The sequence below is a fragment of the Magallana gigas genome, chromosome 4 (genome assembly GCF_963853765.1).
Source record: "Magallana gigas chromosome 4, xbMagGiga1.1, whole genome shotgun sequence".
NCBI classification, from domain to species: domain Eukaryota; kingdom Metazoa; phylum Mollusca; class Bivalvia; order Ostreida; family Ostreidae; genus Magallana; species Magallana gigas.
The window spans coordinates 16,110,536-16,130,821 of NC_088856.1; the positions used below are offsets into that span (position 1 = coordinate 16,110,536).

General features: G+C 38.7%; 1 protein-coding gene across 1 annotated transcript; it reads right to left on the reverse strand.

The window, feature by feature from the left end:
* Window positions 1–4,936: 4,936 nt before the first annotated feature.
* Window positions 4,937–6,340, reverse strand: LOC136274787 (uncharacterized protein F54H12.2-like). Its single transcript, XM_066082431.1, has one exon. It carries the CDS (start codon window positions 6,338–6,340, stop codon window positions 4,937–4,939), a length of 1,404 nt encoding a protein of 467 aa, XP_065938503.1.
* Window positions 6,341–20,286: the final 13,946 nt, after the last annotated feature.

Consider the following 20,286-nt stretch of genomic DNA (forward strand, 5'->3'; position numbering starts at 1 on the left):
TGATGAAAAAAGCTCATTGTGATGCTAATTTGCCCTGCGGTCCCGAGGAATGGAACAAGTTACAAGAAGTATTGCTTCCTGAATATCGATTGAAAATATTTCAATTTAAAACGGTCTCTTCTCGACTGAAATTAGAGGCTATTTACAAAGGAAAAGGAAATGGAAAATGTTTGAATGTTTTGTTGGATGATGAACACTACGATACTATTTTGTCTATGCCTGGATTGACCGAAAACAAATATTACTGCGATTATTGCGATGTAGGTTATAGTCACATTGAAGATCATAGAGTCAAATGTCCTTACCTTTGTTCTTTTTGTTTGGGGGACACCCCATGTATTTCCGATGGGAGTAGCATTGTTTGTTCTGATTGTAAGGGGTATTTTAAAAGCAAGATTTGTTATCAGAGACATTTAGAGTCTTACAGTGTAAACTGTGAAACTACTGTATGCAGTTTAATGGATCGATGTTCTCACTGTCAAAAATGGATGAGTAAAAAGTTACTCCCTTATCACAAATGTGGGGACGGAAAATGGTGTAAGATTTGTAGAGAAATGGTCGAGAAAGATCACCAATGTTTTGTTCAAGTCAAACCTACTCTGAAAGAGAGAGGGAAAAAAATTCAAATGTACATTTATTTTGATTTTGAATGTACTCAAGAAAATGGAACTCACGTCCCTAATTTATGTGTAGCTCATCGTGTGTGTCAGCATTGTGATCATTTAAAGGTAGATCAGACCTGTTCTCACTGTGAACATTTAGGCCCTCGACGCCATTTGTTTCGTGGTTCTGATACTTTGAAACAATTCATGGAATGGCTTTTTCAGGCCCAGCCTCACGCTACTCAAAAAAGTCAATCTCAGCTTTTGCACGAAGGGGCCATTGTCATAGCTCACAATTTCAAGGGATACGATGGGCAATTTATCTTGAATTATTTGGTACATACCGCTTGCATAACTCCCTCGGTGATCATGAACGGAACTAAGATTTTATCTATGGAAGTTCTTGGTTTGAAATTTATAGATTCTTATAATTATTTGCCTTTTGCTTTATCAAAAATGCCTTCGGCTTTTGGATTTGAGGAAATGAAGAAAGGATATTTTCCCCATTTTTTTAATACGGAGCAAAATCAGAATTATGTGGGTCCCTATCCCCCCGCTTCTTATTACAATCCTGACGACATGACTTGTTCTGGACGAAAAGCGTTTTATGATTGGTATCGGCAACAAGAAGGGAAATTGTTCAAAAAGAATTCTTAGATTACTGTATCTCTGACGTAGACATTTTACAACGATGTTGCGCTCAATTTAGAAAGACCATACAGAGGTTGGTACAAGTCAATCCTTTTCAAGAAGCCATTACTTTTGCCAGTACTGCTAATTTAGCCTATCGAAGGGGATTCATGCCGGAAGACAGTATTGCCATCATACCGAATTTGGGATACGACCCAGCCCGACAATTTTCAATGAAAGCTTGTCGATGGTTAGCTTGGATGAGTCGAGACGGGCGGGTGATTTATCATGCTAAAAATGGTGGAGAAATAAATTTAGGGCCCTATACCGTAGACGGTTACGATCCAGAATCGAATACCGTGTACGAATTTCATGGATGTTACTGGCACGGCTGCCCTCAATGTCATTCTGATTTAGAGAATGAAAATCATCCTCATCGAGTCGATTGTACTTACGGGACGTTGTACGAACAGACTTTAATTAGAGAACATCATTTGAGAGAACAGGGGTATAAAGTAGTTTCTATTTGGGAACACGATTTTGATTTGGAAATGAAAAATAATTTTGAATTGCAAGAGTTTGTGGGCAATTTAAATTTTCAAGATCCTTTGAATCCTAGGGAAGCTTTGTATGGGGGGCGCACCAATGCCACGCGTTTATTTTGTACCGAGGGAGACATGAGATATGTAGACGTTTGTTCTTTATATCCTTTTGTTTTGAAACATAGACCTTTTCCCATGGGTCATCCAGAAATCATCACGGAGAATTTTGAGGAGATTTCTAATTATTTCGGGTTGATTCAATGTCAGGTTTTACCCCCTCGGGGTCTCTATCATCCCGTTTTACCCTATCGTACCGGAGGAAAATTATTGTTTCCCTTATGTCGTACTTGTGCCCAAAAACTTTGTCAAGATTCTCAGTATCGCTGTCAGCATACAGATTCTGAACGCTGTATCACGGGAACTTGGGTGACTAGCGAACTTCAAAAAGCCTTAGAATGCGGATACCAGTTAAAGAAAATTTACGAGGTGTGGCATTTTCCAGAAAAAAGTCAGGATCTCTTTCGCAGTTACATTGACACGTTTTTGAAAATCAAACAGGAAGCCTCTGGATATCCCCCCGATTGCGAGACCGAGGAACAACGGGTAGCTTACATCCGCGACATATTTGATCGAGAGAAATTGATGTTGAACCCTATAGAAATCGAGAAAAATCCCGTGAAACGAACTATTGCCAAGTTATTTTTGAATTGTTTGTGGGGAAAATTTGCTCAGCGCCTTCAATTACCTAAAATCGAATATTTGAACGAAGAAGAACAATTGACGAGAATGTTACAGGACAGCACTCTTGAAATCAAAGGAGTTGAGTTATTAAACAACTTAGAACAACCCGAACGCGATCTGATTTTGATTAATTATCTGGAAAAACAAGATTTCATCGAAGACTGCCCCTTTGGAAACGTGGTGTTAGCTGCTTTTACTACTGCTCATGCTCGTTTACATTTATACGACACCTTAGAAAAATTAGGAGATCGGGTTCTTTATTTCGATACCGACAGTATTATTTATCAACACGTAGAAGGCTTGTATAATCCTACTATAGTCAATAGTTTAGGAGGATGGACCGACGAATTGGAGGGAGGTCATATTACCAAATTCATGTCTGGTGGCCCTAAGAATTATGCGTTTGAAACAGATACTGGAAAAAGCGTGCAAAAAGTCAAAGGCCTTACTTTGAATCATCGAGCTTCTCAAATCGTAACCATGAAGGCTTTAGAGAAAATGATTTTTAAAGAATTGGATGAAGTGACGGTCACTTATCCTCATAAAATCCAGAGAACCAAGAGACATGAATTATTGACCAAACATTTTACTAAGAAATATCAAATTGTATATGATAAACGGCAGATCATTGATGATTTTAAGACTCTTCCTTTTGGTTATTAAACTTGTTTGTTCAAATAAAATATATGAAAAAATACCACCTCTTGTTTTTTCTTAGGACCAGAGTCCTCTTTATATGATAAAATAATAAACAATGAATTTCAAATGCAAAAAAACTTTTTAATTGGAAACTCAGCAAACAAACATACAACATATTTACATGATTTTTGAAAGACTTTAGTAATGAGAAAAAAACATATTTACCATTAATGATATAAAGAATCCAAAATAATTTTTAGTCACATATATACACAGATTGATTTTTTTCACACGGATTTCACATATTCTTGATTTTTTCCATCACTCTGCAGACTTGGAGCAATTTCAGGAGTTCGGCGTTGTTTCCTAGCATTTTCATTTTCAGGTAAGACTGGTAGAGTAATTGTCTTTTAGCATGTCTTAGTTTTTTCCTACTTCTTTCTTGATCGGCTACTTCCTCTTCTCTTTTTCTTTTCTCTCCTCCCAAATGGTTGACCATATTGCTGTAGGTTTCGCAGTTCAGCCATAATCCAGTCAATTCTTCTTTGGCTTTCCCGTAATCCGTACAAATTTTGTAAACCCCGCTTACTTTGTCTGCTTTGGCTCCCTCGATTTCCTCACGCTCCTCTTGACTCATGTTCTCTACCATTTTGTCCGTGTCTTTTTCTTCTCCCATAAGCTGCATCTCGACCCAATCACCGTCATCTCCATAAGTGAGATCATTTAATAGCTCTTGGAAATCGGATGCGACCACTTCTAAGGGGGTTTTATCAGTTCCCTCCTCCATTTTCTCCACCACGAAAATTTCTGTCTCCGCCTCTTTTCCTTCTTCTTCTATTTCCTCCTCATCTGTTTCTTCTTCTTCTTCTCTCTCTTTTTCTTTCTCTCTTTCTTCTCCTTCTTTCTTTTCTTCCTCCTCCTCCTCCTCCTCTTCTTCCTTCTCTCCTTCTTTCTCTTTTTCTTTCAATTCTAAATAAAGTCTCTCTGGTTCCATCTTCTCTACTTCCATCGGTTCAAATATTGTGGGAGGATATTCGATCTTTGGTACCAGGTATCCAACACCGCCGTCCGCTAAGGGCAACGCGATCACAGCTCTTATCTCTTCCATTTTATTGTTGCGTTTTACTTTACTGTGGCACTTCCCCATCCAAATTGTGACGAATAATGATTTGAGCTGTCTTTTTATATGCTATCAATAACGAAAGTAGTTTGTTTCTCGGTACCGGACTACGTGACGTGTCACAGCCAGGTGTTTCATTCACTAGCTGAACTAGGGTGACCTCTCTTGCCAAGTCTGATCGTAACTCTTACAGCATTGACCTTTGTGCGTTTTAGGCTTTTTATAGTTTTCTTTGAACCATCGTCTCACGTAACGATCTGTTTGTTTTGGTGTCCAGTGTTTAGGAAATAATTGTTTTAATACTTTACGGCCTCTTCTATGACGATGATGTAAAAAATAGACACAATATTCCCCGCACACTTTACTTGTAAAATCTTGATAACGCCTTCCATTATATATCATGTGATGACTGTTTCTTTCAATAAATTCTTCAATTTCCTTATACAAGGGGGGAAATCCATAAGAATCGAAATATTCTATCGTATCTCCGTCTAAATATAAACACACCCAATGAGCTCCCGGTTGATCTTGAGGATCTGTGTTTATGACCATGGCTTTTTCTTTAAAATTTAAATGTTTAGGAATTATATCTAGGGCATAGACACTTGCAAAAGAAGATCCTAAATCTGCCTTTAAGACTTTTTTCAATTGATAGGTATCCATTAAAAGTCAGTGCTGACTTCTCTTTGTTTGTTGATTTCTAGCACGTTATCAAATTCAGCGTAGACTAAACAATTCAGAGTTTCTGCCGTGTTTTCTGCAAATTGAATTTCGATTCTCAAATTTCCTGTTTCAATGAGATGAAACTTGTCAAGCTGTGCCTCCTGATCTTTGGTGAAATCTATACACCACAAGGTGTAGCCGTCTTTATACTCGTCGAAAGTAATTCCTGGGGCCCAATCGGCACCGAATTTTCCCAGTCCTTGATACAGACTCAAGTAGGATCTGAGATACAAGTCGTTCTCGAAATCCGGCTCATAGGGTCGGGTACTGATGGTTTCTCCGTTAATGGTGACATCTAATCTTTTGACTTTGGCGTTTTTGAAATTGAACGGGTTTTTGTTGGATGTGCCATTGAAAGCGTCATTAGCTACCAGGCCCAAAACGATTCGTTTTGGCATTTGCCCTTGAAACAGATGATCGCTGATTTTGGATTGGGTTCCTGTAGGAATGGTGAACGTTTTAACGTCTACCCGTCTTAGGGGATACTTGGCCGTTTCTACGTTCAACCTCTGGTTGACAGTATTTAACACGGCTGCAGTAGGTCTGACTTTTCTGACCCACAGTAACACGTTCAGAAGTTTTATTTTTCCTGAACTCCCTGCATAAGTCATCATGTGAAAATCAGATTTCGTTCGGTTAAATCTCAAACGAATATCTACTCCGTTGGGAATGAATTTGTCCTGTTGAAAGAGATCTAGATACAGACGATCGATTAAAGTAATCTTTTTGCTGTTCTCGATGACATTGCGACGCTTTCTCAACCCGTCGTTTTCAGAATCTGCTGGGTAGGACAGTGCTATATTTGCAGGAGTTATGGTGATTTTGTCATTAACGGCAGTATATTCCCTTTTACCTAGAGCTGCAGCCGCTACATTACAATCATCCATATGTCCTGCCGTGTCTTTTTCCCACAGACTGCAAGCAAACATTTGAGAGTCTAAGGTTTCGGGTCTGTAAGAAAGTAATTTCTCTAAATAGGCTTTGTAAGGATAGGTATCTGTTCCTGGGGTAACGATTTTACCATTCAGAGTGAGATCGATTTCTGAGAACAAGGAATGTATGATGTTATTCACGGGAGTGGAAGCGGAATTAGCTCCCGTTAAAGCAGCGCCATCGCTTTTGGTGAATTTACAAACTATTTGTAAATAAGTCTGTGAGAGATCTATGTATTCGTCTCCCTGTCCCTGAATATCGAATTCAATGGGAGCTGTATCGGAATCGAGGGTACTGGAAATGGGATAATATTCCATCCATTTCGATTCTTCCAAGGCTATGTTGGTGGGGGGAACCTGGAACAATTCTAAATTGTCCATCCCACACATACATGACTCTCTGTGCATCATTTTTGAAGGGTAAAAAGTGTGTGTGCGTGACTTTTGAATTAAGCTACTCGACTGTCTAGGGTGAGGGGTCTGACTCTCTTTTTATAGGGTGGGGGCATTGGTCAGTCAAAAATATCCATGAGTCTTGCTTTTTTACCTGTTCCCACTTTTATTGTTCTTTTTCTTTTTTTAGTAGGTCCCCCCTTCGCTAGAATTGGTAATGTTTTCCCTAAATTTTGTTCTGCTTTTTGAATGCCTTGTATGGCTCGGGCAACACTCGCTTCTTTTATATTTTTTCCTTTAAGGACATCTATGCCTGTTTTAGCAGCAGTCTGTATCGCTTGTTTAGTTCCTTCTTTAATGATTTTTTTAGCGCCTCTTTGAATTCCTCTTTTTATTCCTTTTTTAATTCCTCTTTTCATTAGGGCTTGAGTCCCCTTTTTAAATAATTTAGGGAGTTGTTTCATTCCTCCTTTGACTAGGTCACTGACTACTCCTTCGCCTCTTTGTTTTCTTCTTCTTCTTCTTTTTCTTGTCCCACTACCCCATTGATTTGGCATTAGGAGATTAACTTTTCGTTCAATAGCTGAGGCTAGCTTATTTTTTATCATTGGTATCACTTTACTACTAAGCACTGAACCAATGATAGGAGATCCCATAAGGGGAAGCTTTTGTCTTAGAAGACTATCGGCTAAAGGAACAGCAATATTTTTAAGTCTATTACTACTCCTGACTCTTAAATTATGTAAAATGGTATCTTTACTGGTGTTCAGACCTTGAGTTAGGGCATCTCTGACTCCTACCCCACGCATAAAGGCATTTTTACTGACGTTAAAACCTTGTTTTAGGGCATCAGTCACGAAACCTCGTCCCGTTTGTTTGTTTTTTTTCTTTCTTATCAAACCTCCTACAAAATCTCCGAGGAGAGGTGCTAAGGCACTGGCCGCTACGGACCCTCCTAATTTAAGGAGAGTACCTAAGCCTCCGTGACCTTTTTGGCGTAATAATCCGCTATAAACATCCATCAAGACTGAAAAATATACTTAGTGATTTCTCTTTTTATATCATTTTGAATTAGGGTCTGTTTCTATATCTGTATCTTCTTGCTACTATTCTTCTTCTTCCTCTCCCTCGTTGAGGGAGTAATCTAGAAGAAATTTTAGAAAGTGCCATTCCTGCTACCGTGGGGGCAAGAGCACTCATTAGAGCTGGTATAAATTGTACAAATCCTCCTTTCTGACCCCTTCTTCTTCGTCTATGTCTATAGGCCATGTTGATTGATAATGAGGTCAAATTGTAAATAACTCTCTATTTATATACTCTCAGTATCGTCTTATACATTCAATACACCAACTAAATATCAAAATTGTCGATATCGTTAGAGTAACAATCAGAATCCACAGCTCCATGTTTAATAGGCTTTTTTAAAATGAAGTTTTACCACCGTTCTTCCACTTAAAAAAGGAAATACGGTTCCTAAAGGAGTTCTGATCTGAATTTCAATCGTGTCAAAATGTTTCTTACTCAATTTCAAATATTCTACTCTTCTGGGTTCCCACACATTTTGGTAATTATCCCAATTGGGTGGGTGAGTTGCGTAGATGGGGACTACTCTCATCAATTTTAATTGATTAGAACCTACGATCTGGGGTTCTACGACGTCACAGTAGATGAATAATTGTTTCAGGTTTACTGATAAGTCAAGGCTGTAACGAGGATGATAAGCCACGTTGATCCATTTGGTATGACCAAACCCTATCGCTTCATCTTTTTTTCCCTGAGCTTGATTGTACATTGTAGCTAAAGCAATAAATTTGCCAACGTCATGGTTACTTTCAAGAAAAAGAGCAGCATCATCAAATCCCAATTTATAAGCTAAGGAGATAGGAAAACGAATGGCAAAAAGGCATTCTTCACGTAATTTCCTTCCATTGATATGATACTCTAATCGGTCAAAAGTCTTGTCGTGAAACAACTGCAGATTATTGTTAGATAGTATTCTCTCTTCTATTTTTTCTGTTTGTTTAGCTAATTGTTTTCTTGCCTCGTCTGCACTTAAACTTAATATCTGTTCTTTTGTCAATCTTTGTTGTGGAACACCGCCACCACACTGTATCCACAGTTTTCTAAACGTTCGTAGAAGAGCCAGATTGATTTCATTAATCAGTTCGTCAACATTAGCATACTCTCCACTTTTAAAAAAAAGTCTATGAATGGTCATTTTCGTATCCTCGGGTGGGATTTTTTTATTTTCTTCTCTTTTCTTAAAATTATTATTATAAAAAGAGTCCTTCCAGTCGGTCATAGGCAAGATATTTCTCAGATTTACAGCCGTTAATTGTTCATCTCTAAATCGCCCAGTTTTGCCTTGGTCTGGATTCTCTATCAAGTTTTCATATTTGTTTTCAAAGATTACATCTACATAAGATTCCTTTTCTGAAATGTTTTCAACATTACCGGAATACTGAACTTCAGTAAGACCCACTTCCCATTCACCACTCGTTAAATCTATGGTTTGAGGTAATAACGTTTTAAATTCGGCCACAGTATTTTCTGGAAATGTTTTATAGGACCCATCACTGGGTAAAGTCATGAAAAAACCTTCTCCTGCATCCATGATCAATTCAAAATGAATAAAAAAATAAAATTACAAGTTTATTTATATATGAACAAATTTTAATTCAAACATACAACACAAATTCAGAAAAAGTTTTTTAAACATGAGAAAGTTTTTTTTTAATTCATTTCGTCTCCATGTCTTCATTTTTCTCTTCCATGACCCTCTCCATTTTCTGAGCGGCTTTTTCATCAATCTCGGGAAAATTCTTTTCTTCTTCTTTTTGGACTGCGGGTTCAAAGGGAGGAAGATGTTCAAGGGGAAAAGGTTTTCTCATATACAGGTACTCGATGGGGTCACAGCAATCCACATAAGAGTATCCAGATCTTCTAAATTTTTTCAATTCCATTAAAGTTTTGCCCAGTCGGTTTCCCCATTTCGATTCGTACATGGTCCACATTGGCTCCTGACGGTAAAAGGCTGCTTTTATTTTGTACTTGTACTGGTTATACTGGGTTTTACCAAAGACCAGAAAGTGTTTAGGCAATACGACTCTCTTGTACAAATAAGGCTGATCATGGGCTTCCATTAAATCATGCTGCTTTAAAAAATCTTTGTAACAGGCGGTCTTGGAAGGTAGCCATTCTCCCTTGTGAGAAGCCTTCTTGTCTGTTCTTGAGTGGAAGGCACATTCAATTGATATCTTCGAGTCATTTTGGTCAGAATGCCGATAACAGTTCAGAGTGTTCTTTATATGGGTTTTTTCAAGGTTAAATGACGTCAATAAGGGACCCCAGGTGTCAGGTGTTGTTATTGTTATGGTAGATCATGTTTAGACTTGGGAGGGCTGGGACTGGGCATAATGTACCCCATGACCGAGCTAAGAATAACCATCCAGAAATCTCGATTCGTATCGTGTAAGGCTAACATTGCAATAGAGGCAATAATTAAAGTAATACAAATCAATAATTGAGCAAAAAAGATAATTTCAGCTCTAGGTATTTTTCCACAGCATAGTTTCCAATGTTCTATTTTGGAAGAATGAGATCCGATTGGGGTATCCATGAATCAAAACTGGAAGGATATCCCTTCCAACTCACTTTGACAAGAGAAATGGATTTTTTTCCGACCCGTCCCTTTTTATATCCTAAAATTTCATCCACTTCATAGACTTCGTCTTTTTTAGTCACTTTCTGTAATTCAGATTCGTAAAAAGTGCCTTCTAATTCTTCTCCGTTAAAATCTTTTACCTTATATCTATAAGGTACAGATTCCTGGATTAAACGAGATACTTTAAATATCTCTCGAGTCCAATTCGGTAAATAACCTTTTTCAAAGGTACGTTTAGCTTTACTGATTCTCACTCGATCTCCGTCTTTAAACTTAGGTTTTTTAAGACTTATTTTCTTATCATACAATGTTTTCCACACTTCTAACACATTGGAGGAATTGACCTCAGCAGGAGCTCTCTTGATACTTCGATGGTAACTGTGATTATAAGCATATACTAAATCGCGTAAAATATCCACATAACGTCGAGTTTTTTGACGAGTGAAATACCGCCACATTCTTCCTTTGAGAGTACGTTGAAATCGTTCTACGATACTGGCTTTAGTTTCTGCATTTCGGGTAGTAAAAAAATGAATGGATTTAAAAGCACTTAATAATTCCTTGTTGGTAAATTCCCGTCCTTGATCTGATTGAATGTGAAGAGGTTGTCTGCCGTCTTGTTTAATAATTTCCTTTAATCCCCGAATCATTTCTTTCCCCGATTTCTGTTTTATGGGTACTACCCAGGCATATTTAGATAAGACATCAATAGCACACAGTAAAAAAGTATAGCCGTCATTGTCTTTTTTTAATTGAGAGACATCCGCTAAATCTAATTGCCATTGTTCGTCGATACCGGTCACTCTCGTTTGTCCTCTTATGAATTTTCTTTTTATGGGTTTATGCAGAGTATAAGCTTCTTGTTCTTTGAGCCATTTTCTAATTTCAGATAAAGAAATAGAATAGCCTTTGCTCCGTAATTGGCGATATAATGACTGTACTCCGCCATACCCTGTTTTAGGATCATAATAAATATCTTCTAACACAGAGTCTATATTCTTTTCTTTTTTCTCTTCTTTTTTTATTTTCTTAAGACGTCCCATGAGAGATTTTTTACTTTGGACGAGCGAGGGGTGGGTTGTATTGGAGATAACTCTTGACTTATACTCCTTTTTCTAGCTCTTTGCAATCTTTCTAGGGGAGATTCATGAGGAGTATAACTAGAAGCATCTTGAAATCCAGTATCATCATCCTCGTCCTCATCATATTCTTTTAGGGGAGCAAGGGCTCTAGGGGTACTGATTTTTCCAGGTCTTTCCATAGCTTTTATAACGTTAGGATTTACCAGATAATCTCTAGGGACTTTGGTTTCTTTCAAAGCTTGAGCAAATTCATCAGAACCTGGCAGTGCAGGTAACCTAGTACTAGATTTAGTTTTCATTGTATTGGTAACTAAATCTACAATATTAGAACCAGGAATGGGTTCTCCCCGATAACTAATTTCTCCATCGTCGTTCCATTTTATGACATTAGATTTTTTAAGGTGATCTAAAAGAAGGCCTGCTTTTCTTTGCATTTTATTAGAAACACTTCTGATTACTTGCTGATCCATTTCCCTGGTTTTAGGAATAGCATCATCAGGGGCAGCAGCTCCATCAGCAGGGGCACCATCAGCGGGGGCAGCAGGGGCAGCAGCAGCAGCAGCAGGGGTACGGGTAGCAGCAGCGGCAGCAGCGACAGAAGCAAGAGGATTTTGTTGAATACGAGCTTGAGCTAAATAATTTTGATACCGATATAATTGTTGCCCATACAAAGCTGCTTTTTCTTCAGGGGTCAAATCTGTTCTCGATTCAATCTGATCTAATTGTTGTCCTAACCCAATAGCAGCAGAAAATTCGGGAGGTTTAGGTAATTTACCTTTTAATTCCAATAACATACTCTCGGGAACCAATACCATTTTACGACTCATTTTGGTACAATTTGTAAAATTTTCCTTAAAACTAAATTAAGAAGAGACCCTCCTTTTTGTTTCAACAACAATTGTCTTCTTTTTTTAGTACTCTGAGGTTTAACTAGTTTTCTCAAGATGTGCTTCTTAGTAGAGAGTTCTTGCTTCTGAGAAGGGGACAAAGGAATGTTACCTTTTAATAGGTTATAAACAACCTCACAAATTTTATGAATGCAATCACCACTGCAATTTTTTAAGGCTTCATTTCTTAATTTCCCTGAGGTTTCAGGAGACACTAAGACTTGAAACATAGGCATGTGAGGTCTCAACCGGCATTCACAAGACGTATTCTTCTTTTTCTTCTTCATATCTGAAGCCATGATGAAAAACTGATAAAAATCTCTTTTTTAAACGTCTTTTATAGGGAATTTTTTTATCTATTGAAAAAGGTACTTATAGAAGGAAGATGAGCAGTAGCCATATGACGATCGTAATTTTCTTTCAATCGGAATCCAACCCCATCGTGAGGGCAAAAATATTTTAAACCTTTCAACCCTTGATTCACAGGATGAGGATCATAAACTTTCTCCCATGGTTTTTTTAACCCCGCAAAAGGATCTTTTGCTTTCTTCTTCAATTTCAGAGAGGGTCTGCGCTTAGGGGTAGAGGCAGCAGGCACTTCAGGAGATACAGGTCCCGTTAAAGGGGAGAAAGGAAGAATGTGATCAAATAATGAGGGGGCCGGGGAAGATCTTGTGGGGGTAGACGTCAATATATTGTCACTGGTTCTAGCAGCTCCTATGGGTCCTGTCATAGCCCTATCCATTATCTGAACGGCTTTATCGTCCATGTAGGGGAGAGTAGCATCTAAATCTTCATCTTGATAAGATACATTAGGGGTTACAAGACTTGCAGGGCTTCCAGGGGTGGGGTTCTGATAAGGCAATCTAACCATCAATTGCATCTTACCCCCAGGAGTTCTAGTTATCTTATCCATGTTAGGGGGTTGAGGTGGGGCTTGGCCTGTTTGACCTTGTCGATGTAAATCTACTTGCTCCTGAATCCAATCAGGTAAGTCTTTTCTCAGAGGAGCGGTTTTTACAAAATCTTTTATATTTAATTTCTGTGTTATTTTCTTCTTTGATTTACTCTTTGCTTTACTCTTTCTAGGTTTAGCAATTCTCTCTTTACTCAGATTCCATTTCAACAAGTGACGAATGATCACCCCGCCTAAAAATCCAGCACCTCCTCGTTTCAAAATCGCTTTTAATCTATTATCATCATTGACATGTTTATCAGCAATGACGCTCAAATCTTCTCGATGTTTATCGATAAAACGTTGAGTTTGCTTATCGATAGGAATAGTCCCTTTCAGCAAATTCTTAGCCCCAATCAAAAACCATTTCAATAAAGTCTTACGACTTAACTCGATGATCTCTTGTCTCTTTTCTGGATCTTTTTCTCCCTGCAAAAGTTTCAGGAGTCTCAAAATTTTCTTTTGTCCTGCCATGATGTTCCAAGTCAAAATGATATAAATCGTACGTGACCTTTTATTTATATTTCTCTTGGCATATACACCACTAAATTCTCAAACATTTGACTTCTCAATCTCAATTCATCGGGAGTCTGTGGACTCAAATCTACTAACAGATATCCGTGAGGGATGCGAGTAGCATCTAAATAAGCCGACATTAAATTAGGCATATCTATTTGTCGACTCAAAACCGTGATTTGAGATTTGTCTCTGGGATTTTTAAACAACACCATGTAATGAGTATTCAAACTAATCGTCCGGTGTTGAACGGCTCGATCAAATACATTTTGAGTAATGTAAATCACACTGGTGTTACGGTGATGAGCTTTGCGAGTAAACCAATCGACAATAGATTCGATGGCTTTCCCTCCCATCATATCATCAAAAATTAAAAGGTGACGAAGACTAAAATCACTCACTAATTCCTCGTCGTTTTCTGGTATATCGCGAATAAACTTAACTTGATCTTTTAAACTTTCATAGGCCGGTTGCCATTCTCGATAACACCAAACTATTCTGTCTGGGGGAGGGGAGATCCAATGTTTATTTAATATTAAGTTTTTTACAAATTCTGTTTTCCCCGATTTTGAAGGACCAGCTACCACCATAGTAAATTCGTGTTTCAATTGAAAAGGAGAGAGTGAATCGTAAGAATACATGATTGGGTATGAGGGAAATGTGACTGGTGTTAAGTGTTTTATTTCTATTGTACTGTACTAGATAGCATCTTTTCGAAAAATATGGGTGGCCCTGAAAAGGGCCGTTTGGGGCTAGATGGAATTAGCCTGCCTGATGAATGGACTGCTGGGCTGCCTCTTCTAAAATTCTCCCCGGAATCTGCATACAGGGCAGGAGTTAATGCTTTGGTAGACTCCTACCACGCAGGTACAGCAAACTTTCATAGTTCTGCAGTTCTGGCACTGCACCTGCAAATGGCGATCATCCCCGTAGCAGATGACGCACTCTCCCATCTCTTCTTTCACCGCTTTTCTGCTCCAGCTGGGTAGGATGGTCAGGTGGTTGCGAGAGTCAATGGGGTGCCGGGTGTGCTGATAAAGTTCCAGCATGATGTCTGGCGATGGTTCCCTCGATGGTGGAAGCTCCGGAAGAGGCGGTGAGGGGGTCCTGGGAGGCGACTGGGTGACACCAGGGGGTCCGGGAAATGTCCGTACCATGGCTGGCGGAGGAGAGGGAGGCGACTCGATGTTTGGTATGAAGTCAGCAAAGAGATTTCTAGCTCTCGCAAATGGCAAAGAAGGCCGGCCAAAAACAGAATCCTCCGAAGGAATGGTGGGTCTGACATATGGCCCTCCTCTTCCTCTTCCTACGGGTCTGGGTGGGGATGGAGCTCTCCTCCTACTCATGACTCGACCGCGGCGGGACTCCGGAGCGGGCTGCAGGGCCGGATTAGCTGCTGCTAAAACTGGCATAGGTGGTCTGGGTGGTGGAACAGACGGGCAGTCCGGCAATCTAAATTGATGGTCTTGTCTGGCCACGTAGTAGGATTGGTCACACTGCATGCGGTCTGGCGAATATGCCGGTGGAGAGGGTGTGATCCTCTTAGTGGGGGTGTCTGTTGGCGAGTAGGGCCCCGAAGGATCCGGGCTGGCCGGGGACTCTGGAACCGCTGGTCGGCTCACTGGAACAGCGATGATAGCGGGTCTGGGACTGGCTGCAGTAGCTCCAAAATTGGGCGGCGGCGGTCTTGGCGGAGGAACCAATCTCTCCTGTACAAGGAGGGGCAAATCCTGAATCATCACAGGTCTAGGGGGGAAAGCCTCCCCACTCTGGACATCGTCTTGTGGGTTGTCGTCCGGCTCAAACATGTGCAAAGCACGGAAGCTTACTCTTTCATATCGCTGCTGGGCTGGGTTCCACTGATAATCCCAGAGTTCGAGGACTTGACGAGTAAATATTCTCGGAAAAGAAACGCCAACTTCTACAAAAGATGACATAGCTGGAAGTACTAGGTAACTAGTGAAGTGCGGGGATTGAGAACGCCGCTATTTACGATAAGAAGGCGGAGTTTAACAAACTAAATGACAGTTGTCTAGGAAATCAGAGTTCACAATAGTTCATGTACCTTGAAATCGACAGTTTCAGCACGCGCTGTGGCTGTGACGTCATATCATTGGTTTTAACTCTTTTGTACTCAAGATACACCATAGAAAAAAACAATTTTTTTTGGGTAAATCAATTTTTATTAATACCAACATAACTCAAAAATAATAATACAAACACATTTAACTCAGAACACAAACATATTAAATCAACTTCAATTTCTTAATCAAAAGTTCAGGCAATTTTATGCCTCTTGTTATAGCACTAAAAAGTTCGTAACCGTTGTAAGGAGTACGCCAAAACCAGGTATACAATTCATAGCGTTTTCTTAAAAGCGGATCAAGGAGATGGCTCATCTCTTCAATACGCCGTTCAAATCGAATCCGGTCTACTGCAGCGGTCATCCATTCGCTCGTCCGATCCTCGTTAGGAACTTCGTAAATTTTCAATTCAGGATCAAATCTTACTTTTTTTATTGGGTTTCTTGGGTTTCTTGTTTTAACACATCCACGTCCGGGACAATGGCTTCTTCGTCCATGGGCTGAGCGTCCTCGCTGTCGTCCTCTACAATCAAACATTGAGGCATGTCCAGATTTCTCTTTAGTTTCATGTACGCAAACTCCAAAGCCGCAATTTTCATTTGATCGATCTGCCGAATTATGTGAGTACATTCTCTTCCTTTTCGGGTAAACATTCTCTTCATACAATTCCATTCCTGATATTCTTTTAGAGTCACCCCGGTTAATTTCTGCAGCAACCCTGGTTTGGCTCCCTCCGCAAACCAATAAATCGTCGGCAATCTTCCGGGATTCGGGTTTTCCGCAACCATTATCAGTACTTTCTGAAGCCATCTCAGGTTGTCGATTTGTTTGCTCATCTCCACGATCTGTTTCAACCTCTGTCGTTTCTCCCCGGTCGCCAACGCGTTCCATTTCGTCACCAACAAATACCCTTCAAAGGAAAATGAAGCAATATCAGACATCATAATTGCTCTAGTATCATACTCTTTTTAAAATGATAAAAAAACCTCTATTATATACCCTCAGACAAACATGTTTACGAACTTTTCTCAAGGCCACTACACACCTGCAGGTGTTTACGTCAAACTCACAGATGTTTTTTTTAGGTCAAACAGCTGCAGAGATTTTAACAATAACAACTTCAGTCACGTAAACAACAAGGGTATATAAGACAGGACTTTTTATTAAATAAAATCATTCTCTAAAAAATCATGAACTATGATCCATCTCTCTTGACCCAGTCGCAGGACACCGTAGCCTTAGAAATGGCTGCATATGATCAAGAGGATCCCTCATACATGAGCAAGGAAGACTTCGGAATTATAACTACCACTCAAGAAGGAATTCTGAATACCATGCAAGTCATGAGCAATGAAATTGCTAATCATACCGACGTCATCTTGAAAAAAATTCAAAAAGGAATTCTGGATATCCTCGAAGTCATGACCAGTGAAATTAGTAATCATACCGACATCATCTCGCATAAAATTCAAGAAATACAGCAAAAAAAAGGAGGAATGACTACCGTTTATAAATGCTACACCTGCGGAGAGGAAGGACACTTTTCACCCAAATGCCCTCACAAAGAAGAATACCAAAAGAAAAAAAAAACTAACAGCGCCGAAGAAATCAAACCAAAATTTACCTGCTTCACTTGCGGAGAACCGGGACATTATTCTACCAACTGTCCTGAAAAAGAGAACGTAAAACCAGCACCAACTAAATCCAACGGATGCTTCAATTGCGGGGAAGAAGGACACTGGGCTAATAAATGCCCACACGAAAAACAGAAAAAGAAAACAGCACAAAAAAGAAGCGCTTGCTATACTTGCGGAGAAACAGGCCATTGGACCAAGGACTGCCCAAAAATCGAAGAAGTCATTCAAACTTCGGATATTGAAGATAATGAACCACCCAAGAAAATCAAAAAAGAGAGAAAAAAACCAACCAAAAAACCTAAAAAAGAAGACTGGGACGAGGAAATGAAAATCGAACAAAAAATACCGGGCCGAATGAAGAGAATCAACAATCAAAACATGTTCATTGAGGAACCCGACCTCGATTAAAAACCGAAATCCGTGAGAGAAAAGGATTATTTCTTCAATGTAAATATGTTTAATAACTTTAACTTTAACGGTTTATCATTATTTTCTTGTTCTAATTGCATGTTTTCATTCAATAAATTCGTTTTCACTTTATACTGCCTTTGTTTACCTTTATTCAGACGCCATTTTGGATTTGACCTAAATAATATTAGACGCCATTTTGGATTTGACCTCAGTTGACCCCCCTATCTAGGGGCCTTATACTACTAACATGTTTTATCTAGTACCTTTATACTGTGTATATTGTGCATCATCAATGACGTCATAGTTTGACGTTTGCGACGTCAGTTGAATCTGTACATGGAATCTTGAGACCTTTTAGTATTTTGCCAATAGAATTTACCAGTAAAGTCTGCATTTTAAAAAAAAACATTATTTCTATGTACCACGGTATTATTCAATTGCAGTAGAATATGAGATACATGAACATTGCTAACAAACAAAAAAAAAATTAAATTGGCAAAGTTAACATTTTACGTAGGTAAGTAAATATATATTCCTTTACCTTTATGTAGAATAAGCGATAACATGTATAAGTAGCTAGTTGTGGTTTTTTTGTCAAACGGTGAAATGCATTAAACGAAAGGAAAGATGCAAGCGATTTTTTTTTTACAAAAATACGTGTTCCTGAATACCGCGGGAGAAAGACAGTCGACATCACGTGTAAACATGTACATAAATGATAAACTTAACTTCTTCAGTCAAAAAACATTTATAAGGAATAATTAACTCAATAATATTTTTAAAGAAATCGATATTCTTTTTTCATTTAATTAATGAACATCAAAACACTGCTGTAATGTCATTCCCTTGTTCCAGCAGTCAAAAAATTGTACTTGTGACAGTCCGATATATTAGAGAGCTTCTAAATATCAGACCATTACCAGTGGTTAAAATACTGTTATTCTTTAAAATCGTGCTGTCTCAGGAATCAACAATGATATTCAATGGAGTGATTTAAGTACTATATACTGTAAAACGAGAAAATATGGCGCACTACAAATTTTAGCGCATTTGGCGCATCTGCCTCTGAGCGCTAAAATTAATAGTGCGCCAACGATTTTCCATATGTAGTAAATCTCTTCAAGTTGCAAAACAATAACGTCAGTCCATTTTTAAGGCTATAAAGAAGTGGTCGTATACGTAATATCAGATGCCGTCGATTCTGTTTGTTTAAACAATTACACGGGTATAAGTGCCTAAACATGGATTAATTAATTCAATATTAATTGCTTTTTAATATCTCTCATTACCACCTTGAAAATTGGGCTTCTTACCATGCCACTTCCATTTAGCTCCTCGAGGTGAAAATTTGATGAAGCGTGGCGATCGTTAACGCTGACAATACATGATTGATCATAATTTCTTTTTGTGTTATTTTAATGTAAAATTACTGTAAAAAAGATTCGCTCATGGTGATCGAAACTCATGGTAAATGTAGCATTTGATTTAACTTTTAGTTTCAGGACTCTTCTAGTGTTATCCAAGTCGACACGTTAAAAATCAAAATCCGATAACTCAAATTTGTTTACCAACAAAAATTACAGATCATCGCCAATAAATGAAGTTTTCATATCTATCTACTGACGATTTACACAAAAGTAAGTGTATTGTTTTCAACAACAGTTTACCGTGCATGCGAGATAGAAACACGTGCTGTCGCATATCGGCTTAACACCAGTGCCTAAAACGGGCCTCGAAACTGTTTTATATTATTTCATACAGAACTGCTTTCGGCATACTAGTATATTCATTACATATACACATAGTCGCTAAAAGGTTTGATTTTTCACTAGTACTTGAACAGTTCGTGATCGGTGAGCGCACAGTGAGTTCACTCTAAACGAACGGCGAGTGCACGCTGAGCCGAATTCGGATAGCGCGTATGAACGGTGAACTGTGAGCGAACGCAGAGCGCAAACGCAAGCGCAAAGTGAACGTTGAACTATAGATGTACTCTATGTGAACGCAAGATGAACGATTTATTCGGAGTGCCCCGGGCGGTATTGTTACATTGTGTTTTGTTGGTAATCAGGAAATAATAACAATAAACTACATGTTTGTATTGTTATAAGCCTAAATATGATATTATCTGACTAAACAATAGATGAACACTTAACGAACGCAGTGAGCGCAAGGCGAAATCTTTGTGAACGCACGGTGGGCGTTTTGTGAACAATGAGCGGGAATGGAGCGGAGCGGAGAGCGCAAGTAAACGCACGGTGAGCGCACATGAACGCATGGTGAGCCCACGGGAAAATAGGAAAATAAAACATTTCAAAGTTATACTTTGCGCATCATCAGCATTACTTCAGGCAGTTTCAAATTGCAGAAAAAAGAACTTTGAAGACACCGACATATTTACATGTACCGCCGTTATATTGACCTTCAGCACTAGTCCCTGTAATATTTTTTAATCTTTATTGTAAATAAGCTGTTCATGCTATTTTCATCAATAAATTTATTTTCATAAATTAATTATAATGTCTACATGATAATTTTATTTGTTTTTTGTTTATTTTATTAGATTTAAGTCATACGTAGTTTTATCATTTCATGACGTTACTTAACAAAAATGACGTCTGTTCTACATTTTTCATAAAAACAATGCCATATTGTAAACTCTGTTTATAAAAAAGTATAATAGATATCGAAAAAAGAAAAACAGTTATGAAAAGCTAAGATTCTACCC